Genomic DNA, 24,607 nt, shown 5'->3' with positions numbered 1-24,607 from the left:
CAAAGATGATCTTGAGCACTGTGGTGTTCTTTCTGGCTCTGAACTCAAAATGGAGTTCAAGGTCTCGTGCAGTTTTAAGAACATTTTGTATATGCAGTAATTTTGTTTGAATAGAAAACAATTGTGTAATGTCATTTAGTTTGTTCTGTTGATTGGTTTAATATGAATAAATATTTTGTTCCTTTTAATTTTATTACATCGTCTTTGTTAATATTTTGTGTGACCTTTATTATTTTTCAAAAGGTTTGCAACATTTTTTTTTCATACACCACCTTGTATGCGTATATATTATAGTCTAGCAGAGGTACCCGGCATTGCCAAGTGCTAAGCCTGTTAGTATTTTGAAGAAATCTAATTTTTTTCTTTTTTTTTGTGGAGGCCTAAAACACTTCTATACACCCACAAAGGAATGGGGTCAGGGATCATTTAATTACCCTAATAATACCCTCTACAAAGGCTTAGATGCTATAGACCGATTATTAAATATATATATATATTTTAAAACCCCGACTTTTTTTTCAAAAATTTCAAAATATCGTCGTGCGTGCGTAGGTGCGTGGGTGCGTAAGCGAAGGACCGCATTCGAATTTGGTGTGTGGGTGCAACCCACGTCAAAATTCAAGATGGCCGCCACCATGTATGTCTGATGCCATGTATGTCTGAACCTTGTGAGCAGAATATCTTGAAAAATAAGCGAAGTACCAACTTCTAATCTGGTGTGTGGGTGTATCAAGGCACAAGGAAGAACGCAATTGAAAATTAGGTCGCCACGTCAAAATCCAAGATGGCCGCCACCATATATATGTCTGAACCTTGTGAGCGAAATATCTTGAAAAATAAACGAACTACTAACTTCTAATTTGGTGTGTGGGTGTATCTACGCATAAGGAAGAACGCTATTGAAAATTGGGTCGCCACGTCAAAATCCAAAATGGCCGCCGCCATGCATGTCTGAACCATGTGAGCGAAATATCATATCATAGCATGTTTTCTGCGTCTTCCACTTTGTCAACTCGCATCACTTCCCCGACGGGGGACCTAGGCGTAACGCTTGTTATTGCTTAAAAACACTCCCTGGCATTCACTGATGAACCTCTGAAAGTTTGACGAAGCCATCTCTGATAAAAATGGCAACACACACATACATACACCTCTTATCTTATAGATTGTATCGAAAATGTATGACATTACTTTATTTGGAATAGATTGGGCTTCCCGGCTTTGGACAGCCACTCATGGACAAGATGCAACTGCCCCCAAATATATTGCTGAGATTTTTCATTTCCTGTTGCTAAATTTCCTGTTGCCCCCACTGCTAAGAACGCTCAACTGGAGTTTGCCAAAACACACCTGAACAAGCCAAAATCCTTCTGAGAGTGTCCTGTTGGCAGATGAGACCAAATTAGAGCTTTTTGGTAAAGCGCATTATCTCTATGTTTACAGAAAATAAAATGAAGCCTTCAAAGAAAAGAACACCTTCCCTACAGTCAAACATGGAGTTGGTTCAGTGATGTTTTGAGGTTGCTGTGCTACCTCTGGCACTAGGTTCCTTGAATGTGTGGATGGTATCATGAAATCATGAGATTACCAAGGCATTTCGGAGCGCAATGTTGAACCCAGTGTCCGAAAGCTTGGGTCTCTGTCGAAGGCCATGGGTCTTGCAGCAGGACAATAACCCCAAACACACTTTAAAAAGTACCCAGGAATGATTCAAGACAAAACGCTGGACTGTTCTGAAGTGGCCAGCAATGAGTCCAGATATAAATCCCATTGAACACCTGCGGGGAGATCTGAAAACAGCTGTTGGGAGAAGGCACCCTTCAAATCTGGGAGAACTGGAGCAATTTGCACAAGAAGAGTGGGCCAAACTGCCAGTAGAGAGGTGTAGGAAGTTCATTCATGGTTATAGGAAGTGCTTCACTGCAGTTATTTTGTCCAAAGTCTGTGCTACCAAATATTAAGTCAAGGGTGTCAATAATTTTGTCAATGCAATTTCTTTTTATTTTCTGATTTAAAAGGATATATTAAGTTCTGAATAAAAAACAAAGGTTCTGTAATATTAACAGTGAAATAAAGAATTGTGGAGACCAAATACTTTTGTCAATTTCAACTTTTTTTTTGAAGAAAAATGTGAGTTATTTGAAAAAAAGTGCAAGGGTGCCAATATTTTTGGCCACGACTGTAGCTCTTGATGCTGGATCCCAGATTAAATTCCCATGTTTGATGTCGAAGCTAGTGTCTACAATTCAAGTCTATACGTTTTTCCATAGGTCTTAAATTACTCCTTATAAAAGTGCAGCCGTGTTAATAGAAGAGTTATATTTATATTATGGTTTTGAAACAAGTTGGAGAATATGCTGGGACACATCACACTTGAGGCCTACATGTGATTTGAAATTGCAGTAAGACATTGCTTCGATTCAGAATTGTACGACCATTGGGAAAATGTAGCCAACACATATTGGGTAAAAATACAGTAAAGCCTCCAAGTAAAATTTTGTTCTGATGAGCAGATTCTAATCAGCTCTTAACTCTGTCATGTGTTGCAGATATCGGGGACAGAGGTTCCATGAAGTCTGGTGAGCAGAGTGTCAGTGGAACATCTGCTTTCATAATGAGCGACCGTGTGAACCATGACACAGAAGACAACACCCAGACAAATGGCATGCAAGAATACAGGTTGAACATATTAGATCGAAGAAACTTTAGGACAGAACTTTTGTGCAGGCAAATAATAATGTGTTTTCCTTCGAAGAGATCTGTTCGGGATAAATCTTGAATTTTAGCATTTTCTTTTAGTGAAATACATATTATTTGTATGCTGTTCAAACATGCTGTTAAAAATAAGTTAGGCTTGATCCTATTCTGAGGTTGTTTCTTGGTGGATCTCCACTTGTTATTGGATATTAGAAAATCCCAAAATAAATCGTGATTTGATGTGTTCTGAAACAGCCAATCAAATGTAGACGATAGGTCACTTGTCTGCAAGGAAAAAACACAACACCACTTTATTTTCCTGATAAATGGAAAATAGTTGTTGATAACCACAATTGGTGCTTTTTTGATTTGCACAAGTACATGACATTGGCAGGAAATTGGCAACTTGACTGAACTGCAGTACCAGAGAAATGTACACCATCCACTGGTTCGTTCTTGTCTTTGGAGGACGGAAGCTAGCGCAGTGTTCGAGGGTGAGAACACTCAATCACACCATGCGCATGTTGTTAACTAGAACGCCACTCAGTAGAGCGCATACTCCCACCGTGGGTGGCCACTGCTGAGCCCTATCTTCCAATGGTAAAAATCCTTCAAAAAATTTCTGGATCCGGAATAATATCCTGAGCTTCACCAAAAACTAATCAATTCTTCCTTATCCCAAGGGCAATCATCCCACCAACTTTCATCCAAATCCGTTCAGAACTTTTCCAGATATCTTGTTCACGAACATACGAACACACACACACACACACACACACACACACACACACACACACACACACACACACACACACACACACACACACACACACACACACACACACACTTAATTAATTGTACAGTATTGGTTGTTCCTAAACTTAAATAATTTAAAGGATTGTTGTAAATGATGTTAATTTTACAACATCCCATATTCAACTTTATTTAAATTGTAAACCTCAAACATAGTTTCTCCACCTAAAGCAAGAACTTTCTCTGATGGTTAAACTGAAAAAAAAAAATCTGATGGTTAAACTGCCGAAATCTCGGCTCTCTGCTCACCTTCACTCTTTCATTCCTCTTTTCTCCCGCCTGTGGAACAAACTCCCACACTCCCTTCAATCCCTCTCCTCCCTCCAGGTCTTTAAAACAGCTGTTCACCACCATCTCTTATCTTCCCCCATCCATAACCTTGATCTTTTCTACCCCCACTAATTCACCCCAGATCCACCTTGTTTGAAATTCCAACTTCTTTCCTGGAAATCCTGGCAGTGTCCATATGTTTTATACCTCTCCCACCCCCCCCCCCTTCACATGCCTCCCCCCCTTCACATGCCTCCCCCCCAAAGCCCTCTCCCTCCCACAGATCTCTCGATGTCTCCATGTCTCTCGGTCCCTGGTCTCAAATGTTGTGTTTGTGTCCTTCCCCCTCTCTCCCCATCTTGTCTACCGCTCCCGATGTTATTTGTTTTATGTGTCTGTTTGTCTTTCATGTGTGATTAATGTTCGCTCTTTCACGAGCCTCGATCTTGTATACAAAAAAAACAAAAAAAAAAAACAACTTTAACCCAAAAGCAACTGACTAGTTTCCCGACTGCATGGATCATCAGCTGGGCACCGTTCTTCCTCGAGGTTTCAATCCTTTCAGCCTAAAAAAAAAAGGGAAAAAAAGTTTGTTTTAAGGTTTTTTTTTTTTTTTTTTTTTTTTCTTCACTAAACACACACACACACACACACACACACACACACACACACACACACACACACACACACACACACGGACGGACGGACACGATCGAATGCATTACTCCCTTGCGGGAGTAATTAGTGCAGGAACAGTAGTGTTGAACCCATAAGTAATTGCTATGAAGCTGAAACTATTGGGATACAGTACAACATGTCAAAAGTCCACGAGTATCCCATGTATGGAACATGGTTAAAACATCTCATCCCCGATAATCCACTGCCAGGCATCACAGTGACCGAGCAAGGCCTCTATGGATGTTCTAGTTACGTTCTGGGACTTCTATAACAATTTCTATCCCTACTAAATTGATATAGAGGATTTCATTGGTCACTTAAGATTTTTCTTTTTAATCCACCAGTTGCTTAGCAATAAGTACCAAGTCTCAACATTTGATACAAAGCATATTCATTTAAAATAACTTGTTTTGCCTAAATAATTAGTCATAACATTACGGTACTTTATGTATATATCTTAGTGTGTGCCTAGCATCATCATTCAGCAGCTTTAGTAGTTTTGAAAACTAAACGCATGACACAAAAACAAGCAATTGTCATGTGTTTCACACACACTTTGTTTTAATAAATCAGTTATAAGCTGCTTGCATAAATCCATAAATCTGGTTCCATAAATAATCTGGCTGCTTGCAGGTCCTGATAATGAATGGATAATGAAGGCCAAATTGAAGAATTATAAGGAAGCTTGACTTGTGCCGCAACATCAGTAATGCGAAGATGAATCTTTATTTAATTATCACATCTATTTCCCTCTTTTATTCAAATATGACGTCGTTGTTTTACATGCAGTATTGCTACTGATTATGTATTCGCTGCATGACACTTGTCGCTATGAGTCGATGCACTTAATTTTATGATGTAATAATTATCATGAGTATTCCGTATTCCATCAGAAAACGCATTCTGTCCACCCTGGTCATCTATTGTGTGATTGCGGCTCTTTGGCACATATCCATAAAGGGGGCAATGCAACTTGTGATGGACCCTATACAATAACATGGTAGTAAAACATGCATCCGAAATGTAAAAAAAATCACAAAGAATGAAAACGACATCTTAAAAATAAAACTGTGAGCCAATCATCAAAAATGCCACCATAAAATACAATAATGCTTCCATTTTGTATCTTCCAACAATAGAAAACTTATAACATTATCTGTGGTCCTACTATATACATTAATAAATCCCCCAAAATATAGCATAATGATGCATATTCACCTTCTGCCTACTTCCTTCTTCCTATTTTACCTCTCCATAACATTGTGTTTGCCGCGTAAATTTTTGTAATTTTAACTTCAATGGCGACGGCCTTTCGAAGAAGAGAGACTTGATCTGAGATGTGAAAAGCACATAGTCTTTTGTAGCCAAATTGTCTGTCCTCTTTTTTTCACTTGGATTTTCTTGTTTCAGGACAAAACTCCCAGCACAAATGTATTCGCGGAGCAATTTCAGTATCTGGAGTTTTCTACGTAAATGCATTGGCATGGTATGTATTTATGGGTGAATGCTTACAAATCGCATGGTTCAACGCTTGAAAGCAGTGTACAGGAATCCTCGCTTTAAATGAGTGTTGCATTTCGATAAAACGGTGTTTAATGCGAGGGATTGCGGTATTTTTCGGAAAGCTACGTTTTATCTCGTACCTTTGCTTTTAATAATTGACAAGGTGTTTGAAAATGATCGTCTTGGCATTCTCAATGAATGTAGCCCTGGTTAAAAATGACATTTTGTGAATGCAACAATTTTGAAATTCATTTTAAACAGGAACATCAATCATTTTCAAGTTGAAACATTACATGCAGAATGAAGACACTGAAGAATTGTGGAACAGGAAGTGATTGTCCCTAAAACATCTTGAAAGCATGCTCTATTTAATTATTTCTACAATGACGAAGGCCTGTGATTGAGCAGCTTGGACAGCTATTCATAGATGCGACTTTTGCTTTTAATCATAAATTAGTTTCTAAGTATAATTGTTTTGCGATTATTACTTCTGCCACCGAAGGTGGACAGAAGTTATGTTTTCACCCTTGTTTGTCTTTTTTGTGAGGAGGGTATCTCAAAAAGTTGTTGATGGATTTGGATGAAATTTGGTGGACAGGTTGTCTGTTTGAAAAGGACCAATTGTTTCGATTTTGGTGAAGATCCGGATCCAGATATGAGAATTTTAAAAAGTGATTCTTCACCATTTAGAGATGGGCCTAAAAATGACATATAACATGATATTTCAAAACGTTGTGGACAGATATTGACTAAACTTGGTGGATGAGTTGTTTTGGTGACAAGAACAAGCCGATTAGATTTTGTAGCGATTAGATTTTGGTTCAGGTCCGAATCCAGATCCGGCCTATCAGTGGGATACAAAACATAAACTGTTCAGCCTGGCGGAGGTATGCGCTCTATTGAATGCTGTTCTAGTGTTCTGCATGTTTTTGTTTCTTCTTGCTTTTCATTATTTTTGTGTTGAGCCTGGTGTTGGCTTAGCGGTTAGGGTGCAGGCTTGGGATCCTAGGATCCTGGGTTCGAATCCCGGCCGATCGCTGAATTAACGCCAGGGGGGTTGACTCAGCCTGTCATCCTTCCGAGGTCGGCAAATTGAGTACCAGCTTGCTGGGATGAATGATCACGGTGTGTACCCCGATTTAGAATAGGTACACCGTATCCCTGCGCATCGTAAGAGGCGACCAAGGGTTGGCGTCAGGAAGGGCATCCGGCCATAAAAACATTGCCTCAAAAAGGGAACCATGATTGTCATGGGGCCCGCAAGGCTAACCCCCGCTCCAGCGGGGAAAATGGCCTTAAAACGATCATTCATTCATTCATTCATTCATTCTTACTTTTCATTCTTTCCCAAAATATTTTACCTATGCAACAGGTAGTAGTATTTCGCCTTCAGGCCAGCTGTACTTGAACACGTCTATATTCTATACAGTTCCTTTCATTCTGAGCTCATTCAGACAGTTCACTTCTCATTTGACGAGTGGGTTTTTACACTGCAATTAACAACTGATGATCCTCATTTCACCATAATCAGGATATTGTTTTTATCAGTCTATATTTCCTGTTTGGTAATCATTTTTCCAACTGATTTTTTTTTTTTTAAACAGCATGTAATTCCTTTGTTGAAAATTACTCATTGCTCATCGGAATAGTACCAAAAGTAATCTCAGTTATCTTCTCTGTTGAAGCTTAAATAGCGGACACTGAAACACCAAGTGCAATGGAATCTGCAGCTAATGGATGTAAAAACAATTGTTTCCTTTTGTGCTCATATTTTTCACTTATAGTGGAGGGAAGAATGAGATTGAAGAGAATGTGGAACAAGGGACCCTCCCCTCTCTCCTCCCTCCCCTCCCCCCCCCCCCCACCCGCACCTTTTTCCTTTTTCTCACCACATCCAATTGCCATTTGCTAATGCTCTCTGTACTGATTGATGTGAGCTAATGATTGCTAATGGTGTATGTATGGTGTGAGGTTCTTGTGTATGTATTAAGAGGCTCTTCCATATGAACCTTGTAACATTTAACTAGCAAATAAAAATAACATGTGAGCCGTTAGAGTTGAGCTGAAGGATGTTGTAGTTAGAACATCGGATGTTAAGAAGCCATTAGTAAATTTGAGAGTAGATAAAATAGCAGGGTTGGATATCTCGGACTGAAAGCAACGAAAGTGGAGACAGAGGTTAATGCAGTATTCACAAATGGTGCATCTATCACGTAGATTATTAATGAGTATATCTAGATAGGGCCTTTCGTGGAAAAACCATCACGTGGTGCTTAATAAAATTAAAAGGGATAGGAAAAAAAAATTGGATTTTGAAATCAAAATATATTGGATGCAGTGGAAATATAATTTAGATCAGGGCCAGGGTGAAAACAATGTCAAAATCATGAATGTAGCACTCTCCTTGGTTAAACTCTTCCCACTCACCTCCACACTTACTGTATGTTTCTCCTTTCTCCCATTTGTGGAACAAACCTGAGGCTGGTCAATGCAATTTTTGCATGTAGGGCTTCAAGTGGTGGTCTCCCACAATCTCATGTCGCCCCACTCACCCCTATCGGTGATCTTTTCTACCCCTACCCCTGTCCCCCACCCCCCACTCCCCAATGAACCAATATCTAATTTGCAGGTTTCCTCCTCTTTTATCACCTTATTCCCTTGCTTGATACATCCACCTGCTGCTCTACTGCCCCACTGTCAATAGTGTTGCATTTTACCTCTGTCTCCTTGCTCGTGTTTGATCCTGGATTTTAGCAAAAGCAAAATAAATATATAAATAAATAAAGATGTGAGATTTCCCAAAAGCCTGTGTAAAATGACAAGTCTTTAAGTAGTTTTTAAAAACAGAATTGGAGCAGAGCTAATGGGGACAGGAAATGGAGTTCCAAAGCGGGGACAGTTTTAAATCATGTAACAGGCATGGCAAGGAGACCAAGGTGAGCACACCATAGGGAACGGAATATGAACGACGTCCAGTGGAGCAAGCTTAGTTCTGGTCTAATACGTGATTACAATGATTATTCCCGTCACCCGTCACTTGATTTATATCCCCCGTCACCAAATTAGGACGGAGGCTATGTTTAACTCCTGTCTGTCTGTTTGTCTGTCTGTCTGTCTCTTGGTTGTTTTGTCTGTCTGTGAACAGGATATCTCAAAAGGTTGTGGACAGATTCGGACGAAATTTGTTTGGGTGTATGACGAGAGCTAATCGATTTCATTGTGTTGAAGATCCGGATTCAGAAACGAAATTAAAAAATATATATTTTGAGTGATTATTCACCATTGAGTGACAGGGCCAAAAACGTTATATAGCACGATGTCTCACTAAGTTGTGGACAAGTTGTGACTAAACTAGGTGGATGAGTTGATTAAGTGACAAAAACAAGGCAAATCGATTTTGGTTCAGGCCTGGATGCAGATCCGGCTTATCAGTGGGATAAAAAAATGTAAACTGTTCAGCCTGGCGGAGGTATGCTCTCTACCGAGCGCTGTTCTAGTTTAACTGTGTAACAATTATTGCAGCATAATTCTGAATCCAATGAAGATGTTTAAGTGAAGAACTAGGAAAACCACCAATTAGTGAGCTAAAAACGAGTGATGATTAAAGAACGGACCAAAGCCAGAAAAATATGTTTTGTCAATAATGTATATCTGGTACGTGTAGATAGATTATATACATTTTGTGAATAACAGCATCAAAAATTTATGTTTAATCCATATAAATTCGAAGATTGCAGATTTGGTCAGTACAAATAAGTTTGGTCATTGTAATTACCAAGGTCATTGTAAAAGATTGATTGATTTTACTTGAGAACTGATGGGGAATGAAGTACAAGTTGGTTAGGTTTTCTCTCATTTAACTTGAAAAAGCCTCGATTTAAGAACACAAACAAAAGGACAACTATCTAATTGTGAACAAAAGACGACAAAAATGGGTAATGTCAACTTTAAAATGAAAAACCATGGTATGTCTGTGTCAGAGTTATGTTACCCAAGGGTTGAAAACTAGTAATAGGCATCCGCACCCATTCTTGACCATGTTGTGGAACATCGACCGATGCCTTCACTTTTTTAAAATTTATTTATTGTCCCCCGTCGCACAGCGGAGCGAAAGGGGGACTATGGTTTTCCCATCCGTCCGTCCGTGCCGGCGTGCGTGCGGTAAAGCGAAGGACAGCATTCAAATTTGGTGTGTGGGTGCAACCCACGTCAAAATCCAAGATGGCCGCCGCCATGTATGTCTGATGCCATGTATGTCTGAACCTTGTGAGCTGAATATCTTGAAAAATAAGCGAAGTACCAACTTCTAATCTGGTGTGTGGGTGTATCTAGGCACAAGGAAGAACGCTGTTGTACACCGCTCCTTTCCTATGCCATCTCCAGGCATTGCAAATCGTCATTGCCGGGCACCAAAGGGGGCTCGGCAGTGACGCACGCTGAAAGAGAGTACTCAGTTTTCACTCTGGTTTCTTTCTTTCTTGTTTGTTTTCTTTCTTGTTTTCTTTCTTTCTTGTTTGTCCGGGCGATATCTCAGCCATCCTTTGAGCTAGGAAGCTGAAATTTCGGCACAATAGTGAGCAAGTCTTTTGTCAAAAACGGTATATATTTTTTTTGATTAATCAATAAATTGAGGAGTTATTTAATTATTAGCGATTAATTAAGTACTTATTTAATTAATCAAATTTCCTTTCTCTTCTGACCATTAACTCAGGCACCTTTTGAGTTAGGAAGCTGACATTTGGACATGCCAATGACCAGGTGATTTGGCTGCAAAGGATATTTTTGATTTATTAATTAATCAATTAATCGATGAATTATTTAATTATTCGATTAATGACCAAAAATATATATTTTTTAAAAGTTACAGATTCTGATGAAATAGTGGTAGTTTATGTGTTCTCTGACCAAATTGATTAATAATTTAATTTTTTTATGATTATTATTTATTTATTTTCATTATTAATCATTTATTTATTTTCTTTCTCATTTGGCCAATATCTCAGGCACCTTTTGAGCTGGGAAGCTAATAGTTGGACATGAGTGACCAAGTGATGTGGCTATCAAGGATATTTTTGATTTATTGATTAATCATTTAATCGATTAATTATTTATTGATTAATCGATTAATTATTTATTGATTAATCAATTAATTATTTAATTTTTTATTAATGACTTATTTAATTAAATTTCTGAAAGATACATCTTCGGATGAAGCACTAGTGGTTTAGTTATGCTATTAGCCAATTGATTATGAAAATATTTTGTGATAATCTTTTATTGATTTTAATTATACAATTAATCAATCAATTAGTGTACACCTCTCCCTCCCAATGCAGCCTCAATGAGCTGCACTGCGGTATTGCCGGGCGCCGGAGGCGCCCCGGCAATGCCGCTCTGTAGGATATTTAATTATTTGGCATGGGGGCGGTGTACTTTGAATGTATGTGTACTTGTTTAAAATTGGGTCGCCACGTCAAAATCCAAGATGGCCGCCGCCATGTATGTCTGAACCTTGTGAGATGAATATCTTGAAAAATAAGCGAAGTACCAACTTCTAATTTGGTGTGTGGGTGTATCTAGGCACAAGGAAGAACGCTATAGAAAATTGGGTCGCCACATCAAAATCCAAGATGGCCGCCACCATATATATGTCTGAACCTTGTGAGCGAAATATCTTGAAAAATAAGCGAAGTACCAACTTCTAATCTGGTGCTTGGGTGTATCTAGGCACAAGGAAGAACGCTATTGAAAATTGGGTCGCCACGTCAAAATCCAAGATGGCCGCCGCCATGTATGTCTGAACCTTGTGAGCGGAATATCTTGAAAAATAAGCGAAGTACCAACTTCTAATCTGGTGTGTGGGTGTATCTAGGCATAAGGAAGAACGCTATAGAAAATTTCGAAATTTTCGAAATTATGTTTTTTCGAATTTTTCGAAATTATGGGGGGGAGGGGGATGGAGGGGGGGGGGGGGGGGTGAGGGGGACGGGGAGGGTGGGTTCGCCTCTAATTCAGGTAATTTATTTTAAAATCTTCTCAGAAACCGTGGGTTGTTAGTCCTCCACGGGGTTATTTATTCTATGTCTCCATTACTATTACTAGGACGTGCCCGTACGTGGGTGCCCGTTCCTTGGTGCGGTCCAGCATCTAGTCGAGACCCAGTCACCCAGGCCGATCACCCATTCCGACCCCAAATTCCTCATCGACGATAACTAAACAATATATTATATGAATCGCACCGTACATACCTCCTTCTAGATCTTGTTCTTGTCTTGATATACTCACTCAGGCTCACTCTATCACGACTGAGTCCTCCCAGCTCCTCCAAATGGCGCCCGCTACGCCTCGAATTACCATTGGCGCACGCGCTCTCACATCGGCCATGCCTACGCAACAACGTCTTCTGTGATTGGCTGGCCTACCCCGCAACCTGTTCTGTGATTAGTTTGGTAAATAAATCGCCATAGCTCGGTAACTACTTGTCCGATTAATATGAAACCTTGAAAAGGCACATCCTCAGGTCCCCAGCAATATACCTGGCAAGTTTCAAGTATATCGGACCCGTGGTTGTCGAGAAACAGCGGTCACAGACACACAGACATACACACACACATACACACACACATACACACAGAGATTACTGGAATTATAGATAGACTAGGGCATTGCCCGTACGTGGGTGCCCGTTCCTTGCCAAAAAAAAAAAAAAACGCTACCCGTACGCTCTACCCCGCCCGTACGCCCGTAAACAAAAAATAACAACGCTCTTCGCTTCCGCCCTTCGCTCTGACTGAATTGGGAGAAATAATGCGCATAAGAAATCGAATTACGTACCGTAATGGCGGTCAGCTCGTAACGCGCACACTGTCCGGAAGTTCGCATATCGCATATCTATCTATCTATCTATTAATGCCCATTTATTCAATTATCGCCAACGTATTTTGGCTTTTTGCAATTTAATCGCAAGGAAAAGTAGAAAGAGAAGAGGGAAAAAAAGAAAAGCCTTGCCTTGCTGCAAACAGCTGCTGCAAACAACAACAACATGGAAGGCTGCACTGTCCGGAAGTTGGCATATCGCAGTTACGATTATTTTAGTGTTAATGGCCAATTATTCAATTAGCGCCAACGTATTTTGGCTGTTTGCAATTTAATCGCAAGGAAAAGTAGAAAGAGAAGAGGGAAAAAAAGAAAAGCCTTGCATTAACGCATTAACGCTTGCATTGCATTAACGGTTCGGCACACGTGATAGCTCGCTGCTCTCTGATTGGTTGAAGCGTTTTTTGGACATAGCTCGGTAGGTACTTGTCCGATTAATTACAAACCTTGAAAAGGCACATCCTCGGGTCCCCAGCAATATACCTGGCAAGTTTCAAGTATATCGGACCCGTGGTTGTCGAGAAACAGCGGTCACAGACACACAGACACACAGACAGACACACAGAGATTGCTGGAATTATAGATAGATGAAGTACAGTATTGCAATTTTTTTAATACGTTAATCCTTGATTGAACGTCGCCAGCATTGATGTATGTTCTCGTGTGCAGGAACTTTCCAAAATAACGATGCCTGTAATTTTCAACGAGCCTCTGAGCTTCCTGCAGCGTTTATGTGAGTACATGGAGCACACGAGTCTCATCAACAAGGCCACCACATCTCCCGATTCCATACAGCGAATGCAGGTTTGTTTATTGTGCCTCTTTTTGTGCAGGATGGAGGCTCATAGAAGAGAGCTTGCTTGGATTTCACTTGCGTGTGGAATGTGGATGTTATATACAGTACATACAGTACTTAGAAATATCTCAAAACTAGAACAATGCGACTGTGTTGCCAATATGCCTCCGCATAGTCCCACAACGGGTAGATGCCATCACTCTGCATATGTATGGGTAGTGGATCACGTTTGTGAAGTTTCATGTTGATTGGATAATGTTCGTTTTTCTATCCAAGATGGCTGGCAAACCACGTGACCTATAACATCATCTTTTTCGAACTATATGAAACAGTGCTGTTAGATGATATTTGTAAAATTTCGCATCAATAGGGTGAGCGGTTTCAGCGATATAATTATTTAATGTTTTCCTTCAATCCAAAATGGCTGCCAAACCATGTGACCTATTATGTCATAATTTAATATTTCAATACAAATGGGTCATAGATCATGTGCATGCAATTTCAGATTTTTAGGATAAGGAATTCGATTAAAACATTTTTGGCTGGTATACCACTTCACCTATGATGTCATCATTATTGAAGTGAAATCAGACTCCAAGACCTCTTCAGGATATGAGGCTTTATTGAAATCGATCTGGCGTTTACCTACATAAACAAAGCAGTCATCTTATTCGCTCTTCAATGCAAATGAAAGCACATCAAGACAGGTATAAAATGAACCAAGCAATCTCAGTCACAAGTCAAAAGCTCGTAACCACATCTTACCAAGATCTCCCAGGATCCACAGCAGCACTGGCAGTGTAACTCTTACAGCTGGTTAAATACTGCAAGCCTCTTACATCGGTAAGCTTTCGCCATGACAGACAGATATGTTTATTCCACACCTGCAACACGCCTCTTCTTCTTCAGATTCATTACAGTCTCCCTCTCTTAAGAATGCAGCTAACAGGCATCGTAGCCAAAACGGGTCAGAGGCTGACAAAGCCTCCCACCTCGTGTGCGATATACTCCATCCACTCCATAACCACTCACGCTAGGTATCGGCCGCACTCCCTCGCCCGGCGATCTACTCACAGAACCTGGCAAGACCGGGGCGGGTGGCAAGGGAGACGCTCTCATAATCCGCAGCAGCGGCACCCCCAGTAGCTGCGTCCGGGTGTGAGTCCGCCTGGGCAGGGGTAGTTGAGTCTGCCTCGGCCAATCCCCTCCCGTCGGCCTGCTCGTCCATCTTCTCCACAAGGCGCAAGATGCCGAATCGGCACTGTTGTTTCTCGGCCATCAGCTAACCGGACGTGCCCGTATTCGGGGTTCGCCTTCAATCTGTTTACGCGGTCCACAAACGGCTCATATTTGCTCTGGTGGACGGTTCGCTTTAGTAAAGCTGGTGCCGGCTCGGCTAACCACGAGGGTAGGGGCTGACTGCTGGAACTGCGATGTTGGTACTTGAATAGTCGCTCATGAGGGCTAGCGTTAGTGGCAGTGCACAAAAGAGACCTGATAATGTGTAGTGCTTCAGGCAGTACCTGTTCCCACATGCTCGGGGGCAAGCTGCGGGTACGCAAGGCCATCGTAACCGCTCTCCAGATAATCCGTTGTAACGTTCAATTATACTGTTCCCTTGGGGATTGTAGGCGGTGGTATGGTTGGAAGCAATCCCCCACTCGAGGAGAAATTGCTTTATCTCCCATGACAGAAACGCCGTCCTGCGGTTGCTGTGTATGAATGCCGGATACCCAAGCATCAGAAACAGTTGCCGAAAGCAACGGATGACTGAAAGGGAAGACGTGTCCGAGCACGGGAATGCGAACGGGAATCGAGAATACTCATCCACTATTGACAGCATATAGCGATTAGGCCCCCCACCGGGCAGAGGCCCCTTGAAATCGATATTCAGTCGCTTCCACGGCCGTTCAGCATGTATGAGCGTACCCATAGGAGGCTTGTAGAAGCTCGGCTTCAGTTCAGCGCAAACCCGACAAGTCTTACATAACTGACGAATATCATCCACGGAGAAAGGCAGGTTTCTACTTCGAACAAAGTGGGCCATTCGGGCAACGCCCGGGTGACAAAGCGGGGTCGGTCTATACACCGCGTGTATAGACCGTAGCTCGTCATTGGTCATCTCGGAGCAGATGGGCCTAGACAATGGGTCGGCTGCATAGTTGTCTTTCCCCTGCCTGTACACAATTTCAAAGCAATAGTCTGCCAGTTCTATGCGCCAGCGTGCGATCTTCTCGTTCTTTATCTTTTGAGAATGTTTCCTGTCGTACATGAATGAGACTGACTGCTGATCAGTGATTACTTTGAATTGCTTTCCCAAGAGGAAATGGTGCCATCTACGGACGGATTCTACCACTGCATAAGCCTCCTTTTCGATGGAGGAGTGGCGCCGCTCACTGTCAGATAAAGTGCGCGAGAATAATGCTACCGGTCGGCTCACCTGACTCAATGTGGTGGCAATGGCGCAATCTGACGCATCGGTCTCCACCACAAAAGGGACAGTTTCGTCGATTGAAGTCACGCCGGCGCTGGCGACGTCACTCTTGAGTTATTGGAAAGCCGTTTGAGCGGCCAAGGTTAGCGGAAATGTTTTGCACTCGACGAGTGGTCTTATCTTCTCTGAGAACCTCGGGACCCACTGACTGCAATGCGCAAATAAGCCCATAGCTCACTTTAAAGTCGCCCGATCGACTGGAGGGGCAAGGTCAAGGAGGGCCTGGAGCCGAGCCGGCTCGGGCCTTATCTCCCCTCCGGACACCGTGTAGCCCAAAAGATTTATGGTTCCCACAGAATAGTTGCATTTGGTCTCGTTGAAGGTCAACCGGTATTTATGAGCCACTTCCAGAAAGTGCCGCAGGTTTGAGTCATGGTCCTTCTGATTCCAGCCGCAAAAGGTCACGTTGTCACCGTAAATGAATACATCTTTTACTTGCTCCTTTGCCAATATCTCATCTATAGCCTGTTGGAAGCACGAAACACCGTTCGTAACGCCGAAGAGGATTCTCCGAAATTGGTACAGCCGCTGTCCAGACTCGAAAGCCGTGTAGGGTCGGTCAGCTGCCCGTATCGGAATGTGATGATACGCGCTACGGAGGTCAAGAGTGCTAAATACTCTATATTTAGATACCGTCCGAACCATTTCATCCATCCAGGGAAGCGGGTATGCATCGAGTTGAGTGTAACGATTATTCGTTTGTGAGTAGTTCACGACCATCCGTTTATGATGATTTGTGCTGTTTACGACCAACATCTGTGCTCGCCACGGGGAACGGCTGGGTTTTGATGATGCCTTCGAGCAAAAGGCATTTAGTTTCTTCTGCTATAAAGATTGCATCGGGCTGAGAATACTGTCTAGATTTCACGGTGACCGGACGGCAATTAGCTGTTAAGCTCGCGAATAGATGAGGCGGTTCAACCACTATCTCTACTAGGCTGCATACTGGGCCCGGCCCGGAGCCCACGGAGAGGGTGTGAGTCCCGCCGAATTGCATCTCTAGTCGTTTGTGCCGATTCAAAAAATCATGTCCGAGAAGTACGTCCGAGCAGAGGTTCGGAAGCACCAACAACTTAACATCAGAGTAAGTCACATCATTAGCAACTAGTTTAACCACACACAATCCACGCGATTGCTGCCACAAGGCCCCTGAGGCCATATATACGCGCTGAGTCGCAGCAACGGTCGGCCATCCGTGATGCTCCATGAGACGATGGCTGATGTAGCTCCGATCGCTTCCCGTGTCGATCAGCGCTTCCACAGACTGGCCGTTGATTTCCACCGGAACCACAGCACGTGCGAGGCCGATCGGAGCTCTTCGAGTTCCCGCGGCGGACATGCGCGCTCCCACGAGGGTCGTCCGTTTAGTTTTGGCCGATCGGCAGACCTTGGCGAAGTGCCCCCGTTTCCCGCAGTTGTGGCACGTCGTCTCCCATGCGGGGCACAACGAGTGAGGGTGATGGCGGTTTCTGCAAAAGTAGCATTTGGTGGTCGAACCAGCAGGAGTGGCCGTGGTACTCAGCTTGCTCTCCTCGTCATCCGAGCTATCTCCGTGGGGTGCCCGGCGCGTGGCAACACGCGTGGGCACTCGCTCGGCGTTCGATTCAGAATCCCTGCGGTCGTCTGCGTGAGTGGTAGCACTGGCAGTTACGAATGGCCGGCCGTAAGTTTCAGATATGGCTTGAGCTGACTGTAAAACACGGGCTTGGTCGAAAGCAGTTTTGAAATCCAGCGTGTCGTTCTCGAGGAGACGCTGCCGGATCGCTGGAGACCGAAGGCCGGTAATGAAAGCATCACGCACCAGGTCGTCCGTGCATTGCACGCCCGTGCGGTCCGGAATCGCGCAATCCTGGCCAACCTGCCGTAAGATCTGGCCGTATTGATCCAGGGACTCCGTGCTTTCCTGCCTTCACGTTGCCAAAAGGTGCTGCGCACATATGGTGCTGCGCGGTTTGATAAAAAGCGCTTTCAAGGCGGCCACAGCCTCGTCATGTCGCACAATGAGAAACATATCTGTAGATGACATGGGACACGTTGCTAGACAGAATATCAGGTTTCTGCACATCCGAGATGTCCGGAACCAAGGCTGTAAAGAGCCCCCGAGAATTGAGCCAGTGGGTCAGCTGGTCGGCTGCGTCACTCAAGTTCGGATCCCCACAGAAGCGGTCCAACCGGATCAGCTTCTCCATACTCCTTGGTTGTTCCAGAGATCGATTTCAATAAATTGTAGTGAAACTCAAGTTCGGATCCCCACAGAAGCTGTCCAACCGGATCAGCTTCTCCATACTCCTTGGTTGTTCCAGAGATCGATTTCAATAAATTGTAGTGAAATCAATAAATTGTAGTGAAATCAGACTTCAGGATATGAAGGTCTCTCTTCAGGATATGAGGCTTTATTGAAATTGATCTGGCGTTTACATACATAAACAAAGCAGTCATCTTATTAACTCTACAAAGCAAATGAAAGTACATCGACAGGTATAAAATGAACCAAGCAATCTCAGTCTCTCTTCAGGATATGAGGCTTTATTGAAATTGATCTGGCGTTTACATACATAAACAAAGCAGTCATCTTATTAACTCTACAAAGCAAATGAAAGTACATCGACAGGTATAAAATGAACCAAGCAATCTCAGTCACTAGTCAAAAGCTCGTAACCACATCTTACCAAGATCTCCCAGGATCCATAGCAGCACTGGCTATGTAACTCTTACAGCTGGTTAAATACTCAAACCCTCTTACATCGGTAAGCGTCCGCCCATGGCAGACAGATATGTTTATTCCACACCTACAACATGCCTCTTCTTCTTCAGATTCATCACAATTATCATGCTTTTGTTCCCCACTGGGAGTACTTGACAATGTGCCAAGTTTCAATTTTTTCCATTCAGCGGTGTCCGAGAAATAATAATTTCATTATTTGCTTCTAATCCAAGATGGCTGCCATACCACGTGACCTATGACGTCACAATTATCATAAAAACATTGTGCATGGGTGTCACTCCTACCTTGAAAGTTTTGTCTCAATCGGACATATGGTTGCTGAGAAAAACGAGGTTTAGCCCGTATGAATGAATGAATGAATGGACGGACGGACTGAAGGACGGATGGACGGACAACCCAAAAACATAATGCCTCCGGCGACTTTATTGGCGCAGGCATAAAAAAAAGTTGATGCTCTTTTTTACTCAAACTGCCCGGCTGATAACTTACCATGAATCTGGTTCTGCCGCTTTTTACATCTTACTCGATAAATACCTCCCCCCTGAATGTCAGTGAGTCATTCGGCTTGCATTGATAAATGGATAACAACATTTACTTTCCCCAAGGCTAGTTTGTTTTCTGTATGTTCTGTTCTCGATCATTATTTGAATTATTGACCATTGTGAATGCTAGACCAGTGAGGCATAGCCAATAGGATTGAAGGCCTAGGCGCCCGAAGCTGAAATACACAATGCTCTGAAATGCATTTGGGACAGTTTTGGAGGGTACCGAGAGTTCAATTTCAATGCGTAAATTAAATTGCCAAAATTTATAGTTATAGGTTATTGCTGATAACCTAAACAAATACTGCGTTGAACTTTGTTTATCATTTAAAATTTGTATATAGTTATGATTATAAATATAATATACTGTAGGATTTCTTCTTCTTTCATATGCAGTGCAAGGCTGTGGGGTAGGTAGTATCATAGGCCCTTTTTAGGTTAAGGCAGGTATTAGTAATTGGTTTGTGGTGCCGGTGATAGCTCGCCGACTCTTTGCAAAGGACACCGTGGGATCTTTAACGGCCACCAACTAATGTTGGCAGATGGGACACCAAATTTAACGTCCATCCGAGGGACGGCAACACATTGATGAATCCGCCTACCTGTGAAACATGAGGATGGCAGTTTGTTTATAGGTGGGTCTAGATTCAAACCCTATCCCTCGAGTCTAGACTCAAGACCCTTCCTGCCAGCCACTGTATCATATGATACATGAACATATGAGATTTTTTTTTCCTATACATATCAAAAATCATATCCAAATGCTCCATATCCAAAAATCTTCATTATACCATGTCTATTGTCCACTATACCATATTTACCCTGAGTTTGAATCTCGGCCCAGCTCTGAACTTTCACTGTGGTGTTTCTCAGGCAGCACGATACATCAATATGTGCACCGTCCCTCAGATGGATGTTAAGTCAGAGGACTCTTTTCCCAGCACTGGTTGTTTGTGGACTTTAAAGATCATATGATGTCATTCACAACTAGGAGGCGAGTTATCGCCGATACCCTAAACAAATTTCATCATTTTAAGTAGTCATCATTTAAAGTGCACTCCATGGCATTGGCACCAGGTTACTCTGATTGTTATCTTAGAGTGTCTTTGTTGTCGGGGCAGCAACTTCTGCATCATGTACAAATTCACCAGGTAGTTTTCATGTTTCATGTGAACAGCCATCTTTGACTACGAAGGTCAACCCAAAAAAAAAAATTCACTTGTCACAAATAAAACCGGGAGGCATTCTATTTTGTAAAAGCATCATAATGGCAATGTCATTAATTTCCTACGTATCATATAAGGAAAAGTACATTCCGACATGCACAAATTACTATGAACTTTATTTGAACAATGTTGTGAACTTTTCTGCAGGTTGCCAAAAATATTATCCAGGTTGCCAAGTGGTCATTTTTCTTGGTACTTCTTGAAATATTGATATCTTGTGTGCAGTGTGTAGCAGCTTTTGCTGTTTCTGCTGTTGCCTCAAACTGGGAGCGGACTGGAAAACCCTTCAACCCTCTCTTGGGGGAGACGTACGAGTTATTCAGGTAAGAGTTATTCAGGTAACTATCCCTACCTGCATTGGTGGTGGTCTCTCTGACACCCACCAAGCTAATTATGGTGTCCCTGAAGGTTCTGTCATCTTGCCCTCCCTCCTTCATTTCATTAATGACCTCCTCACAGATACCAAAAACCCTGTCAATTCCTTTGCTGATGTCTCCCCCTCCACTCCTCCGCATGTTATAAATCCTGGTGCACTTCCTCCCAATTCATCGCTGCCAATCGCCTCTCAAATGTTCCATCCATCAATCGTGATCTCAATCTCGTCCTCCAATAGGGCTTCAACAACCTTGTTTCTTTTAATGAGTATCATAAAACTCCGGATAAAAGCGTCATCAAATGTCGAAAGATTGCAGCCCATCAGCGTCACATGCGTTCTGAGGCACACCGTTTGTGTAGGCCCCAAGCTTCAAGCCTTCTGGCCTATAGGATCATTATTTCATGGCCTAGTGGAATTGGAATCTATCCAAGCTATGTAAACACGATGCATTATTTATGCATATTGGCAATAGCAATGTTCTTGCTTCATTAAATAACCTGGATTGTTGTTTTGAGGCATAGAGAAATCGTGCCAGCGTTCTGGGCTTATACACTGCTTGTGTTTTTTTAGCCGCGTCGCAGACGCTGCTCATAGAGTGCCCTCTGCTGTTGTTGTTGTTACCTCTGCTTCTTCTTCTTCTTCTTCTTGTTCTTGCAGAGAAGACAAAACCTCAAAGCTCCACCCATTCTGGGAACCATAGCTCCACCCATTTTTGGAGAGCCTTCATATAAACAAATATCCACCATTTTATTAACTCGCATAGCTTTGAGGCCTGTTTTGTAGGCCCGTGGTGTCTTCCTCTCTCACACAGTTTTCTTTCAAATCAAATTCGATATATCATTTCATTTTTCACAGTCGCTAACATAGTTTTAGACTCGGTTGAAAAAAAACGGGAAGAAAATCCGATGAAAGTTGCCCTTTATAGAACGAAATGAATTCTCAAAGGCCTGTAACTTCAAGTCCATTGAGATATTTTTTTTTTTTAATCGCGGCATGCTCAGTCATACACCGCTCGAAATAAGAGACGGGAAAATGCCGAGATATATATATTTTGTTTAAATCGTGGCATGCTCAGTCATACACCGCCCGAAATAACAGACGGGAAAATGCCGAGATATATTAAAAATTCGTCCATTTGATGACAATCGTCACGATGAAATATTTAATTTATACGTCGACACAATAATGTGGAGAGAGGAGCATAGCTTCGTTCACGTGTCGCTACACACGAGAAATTGCCGAGATATATTTTTTTACAATCACGGCATGGTCAGTCATACACCGCCTGAAATAGCAGACGGGAAAATGCCGAGATATATTAAAAATTCGTCCATTTGATGACAATCGTCACGATGAAATATTTAATTTATACGTCGTCACAATAATGTGGAGAGAGGAGCATAGCTTCGTTCACGTGTCGCCACACACAGGAAATTGCCGAGATATATATTTTTTTCAATCGCGGCATGGTCAGTCATACACCGCCTGAAATAACAGACGGGAAAATGCCGAGATATATTAAAAATTCGTCGCCACACACAGGAAATTGCCGAGATATATTTTCACTTTGCACAAAAATAACATCAAGTAATCGAATCAATAGGAATGTCCTGTGCTTATAACATCGACGTTATAGGCACAGCTGCATCTAGGCATTGTGTAACATCGACGTGGCTTTTGTTTTAATTAAAACTTTTTGTCCTTGTTTTATTTATGGAAGCGAACGAGGCTGTGCTTATACACTATGTTTGTGTGTTGTGCATTAACGCATGAACCACATCAAATAAATGTCGCCTAACATTTTGACCTGTTCATGATTAGAATCCCGTTTAGACCCGTTCCCATTTCCCATTTCCTTGTAACAAATATTTCCCCCTACCCCCCTCCCCCACCCCCTGCCCTCCACACTTAAGTATGCCTTTTCTTTACTTGTATCCATTGTTTCCTTCTTTAGGGAGGATTTGGGCTTCAGGCTTGTGTCAGAGCAAGTGAGCCACCACCCACCTGTAAGTGCATTTCATGCCGAAGGTCTGAATGGAGACTTTATCTTCCACGGCTCTGTCTACCCAAAACTGAAGTTCTGGGGTAAAAGTGTGGAGGCTGAGCCACGGGGAACCATCACCTTCGAGCTGCCAAAGTTTGTACATGCTCATTGCTATATCCTGTAACTTCCTCCTTTGGAATTTATTTCGGTTCGAGGTTAAGCATGTTTCTCTCTGCGACTGCTCATGTAAGGTCTAAGTGAATGCTTTAGAGAGGTAATAGTTACCACGAAAATGAAATACATATTATACAGTAAACCTTTAAAAACACCTTTTTTTATTATGGTCTTTGTTTGTCTTATGACTTATAAGATGTGATAACAAAGCTAAGAGTTGCTAGTAACAGGTTACTAATCTGCTTACAAAAATCAAAGACTCTCCAATTTGAATGGACGTGTTCCAGAGGTCATTTGAATTAATAAAAATTTGTAATTATTATTTTCATTATTATTATTTCGTTATTTCCTCCTTCTCTGACTATGTTGAGTAAGCATTGCTTGTATTCACATTGAGGTATAAAAGTGATTGCAACACATCTATAAAAAAATAATTCAACTACATCAAATATAAACTCCTCCAAATTGTGAGACCAGTAACAATGTGCTACACTGGCTATTGCGACATGGATTCGGACCAACACATTGTACCTGCCACACATTATACTGTCTCTGGTTTCCACAAGCAGATCTGGAGAGGCAAGTCCGATAATTGCAGCTCAAAGAAGCATCAAGCTCCTCCGGCGATGTGCAGGTGTCGTTCTTGAATTTTCAGGCCATCTCGCAAAGAGGGGGGAAGGGAGCAGGGTATATGTGAACATGTCCTTCTGGCAGACTTACCATCATCAGCATGGAGCAAATGTTCCACACCTGAGAGCTGGCCATGTCTTATTAAGGCCTCGTATCATATGTTGCCTCCTTCAATTCACTGTTGTGGCTCTGCTTCATGATTGTAGGAAGCAAAAAGAAGTGATGCTCAGGAAAGTCGATGTGTATTTTCTCAAGCATGTACTCGAGCCTACCAAGCCTTCTGTTTGCCGTGCCTTGTCCGTCCGCCCCAGTGCCTCTGCCATGCATGCGCTTCAATATATCTTAGAAACACAGCCTTGGTGTCATGGGTGAGTGTGTGGTGCCTCTTGGGAAATTGTACGATTTATTGTTGCCGTCTTTGTTTAAACTGTTTTGTATTGTCTTTTTTAATTACTTATTTCTGAGTCAACCCACCTGGAGTTATTCCAACACCACAACAGGGGCTCAAACTCAAGACCCTAAGATCTTAAGCCAGCCACCTTAACCATTAAGCCAATACCAGGCTAGATGAAGGATAAAGTCAGCCTGAAACAAGTGAAGGCAAATAGATGGTATCGTAAAGCCATCCAGTTGCCTCCACTTCTTTGGGAAGGTCTTAGGATGACCTCCAACCCACAGCTGTGAACTTTGTTACCTCCATCATGAAAGAGGAACTCCTTGTGTCATTGTGGGACAAACTGCAAACCTCTAATCATTGTGTGTGTGTGTGTGTGTGTGTGTGTGTGTGTGTGTGTGTGTGTGTGTGTGTGTGTGTGTGTGTGTG

At 42.3% G+C, this 24,607-nt stretch overlaps 1 protein-coding gene across 3 annotated transcripts in view; it reads left to right on the top strand.

The window, feature by feature from the left end:
* Positions 1-24,607, top strand: part of LOC137423706 (oxysterol-binding protein-related protein 2) — a 243,015-nt gene that overhangs the window by 185,037 nt on the left and 33,371 nt on the right. For all 3 annotated transcript variants that reach the window (XM_068111142.2, XM_068111141.2, XM_068111140.2), the window contains 5 exons: positions 2,550-2,679; positions 5,869-5,944; positions 13,507-13,641; positions 20,846-20,943; positions 22,951-23,133. In XM_068111142.2, coding sequence (XP_067967243.1) covers positions 2,570-2,679; positions 5,869-5,944; positions 13,507-13,641; positions 20,846-20,943; positions 22,951-23,133 — 602 coding nt within the window. In that variant the 5' untranslated portion in view covers positions 2,550-2,569. The remainder of the gene's footprint in view (positions 1-2,549; positions 2,680-5,868; positions 5,945-13,506; positions 13,642-20,845; positions 20,944-22,950; positions 23,134-24,607) is intronic.

This window comes from Myxine glutinosa, chromosome 3 (genome assembly GCF_964187855.1).
Source record: "Myxine glutinosa chromosome 3, kmMyxGlut1.1, whole genome shotgun sequence".
Taxonomy (NCBI): Eukaryota; Metazoa; Chordata; class Myxini; order Myxiniformes; family Myxinidae; genus Myxine; species Myxine glutinosa.
This window is presented reverse-complemented; position numbering and strand designations above follow the sequence as displayed.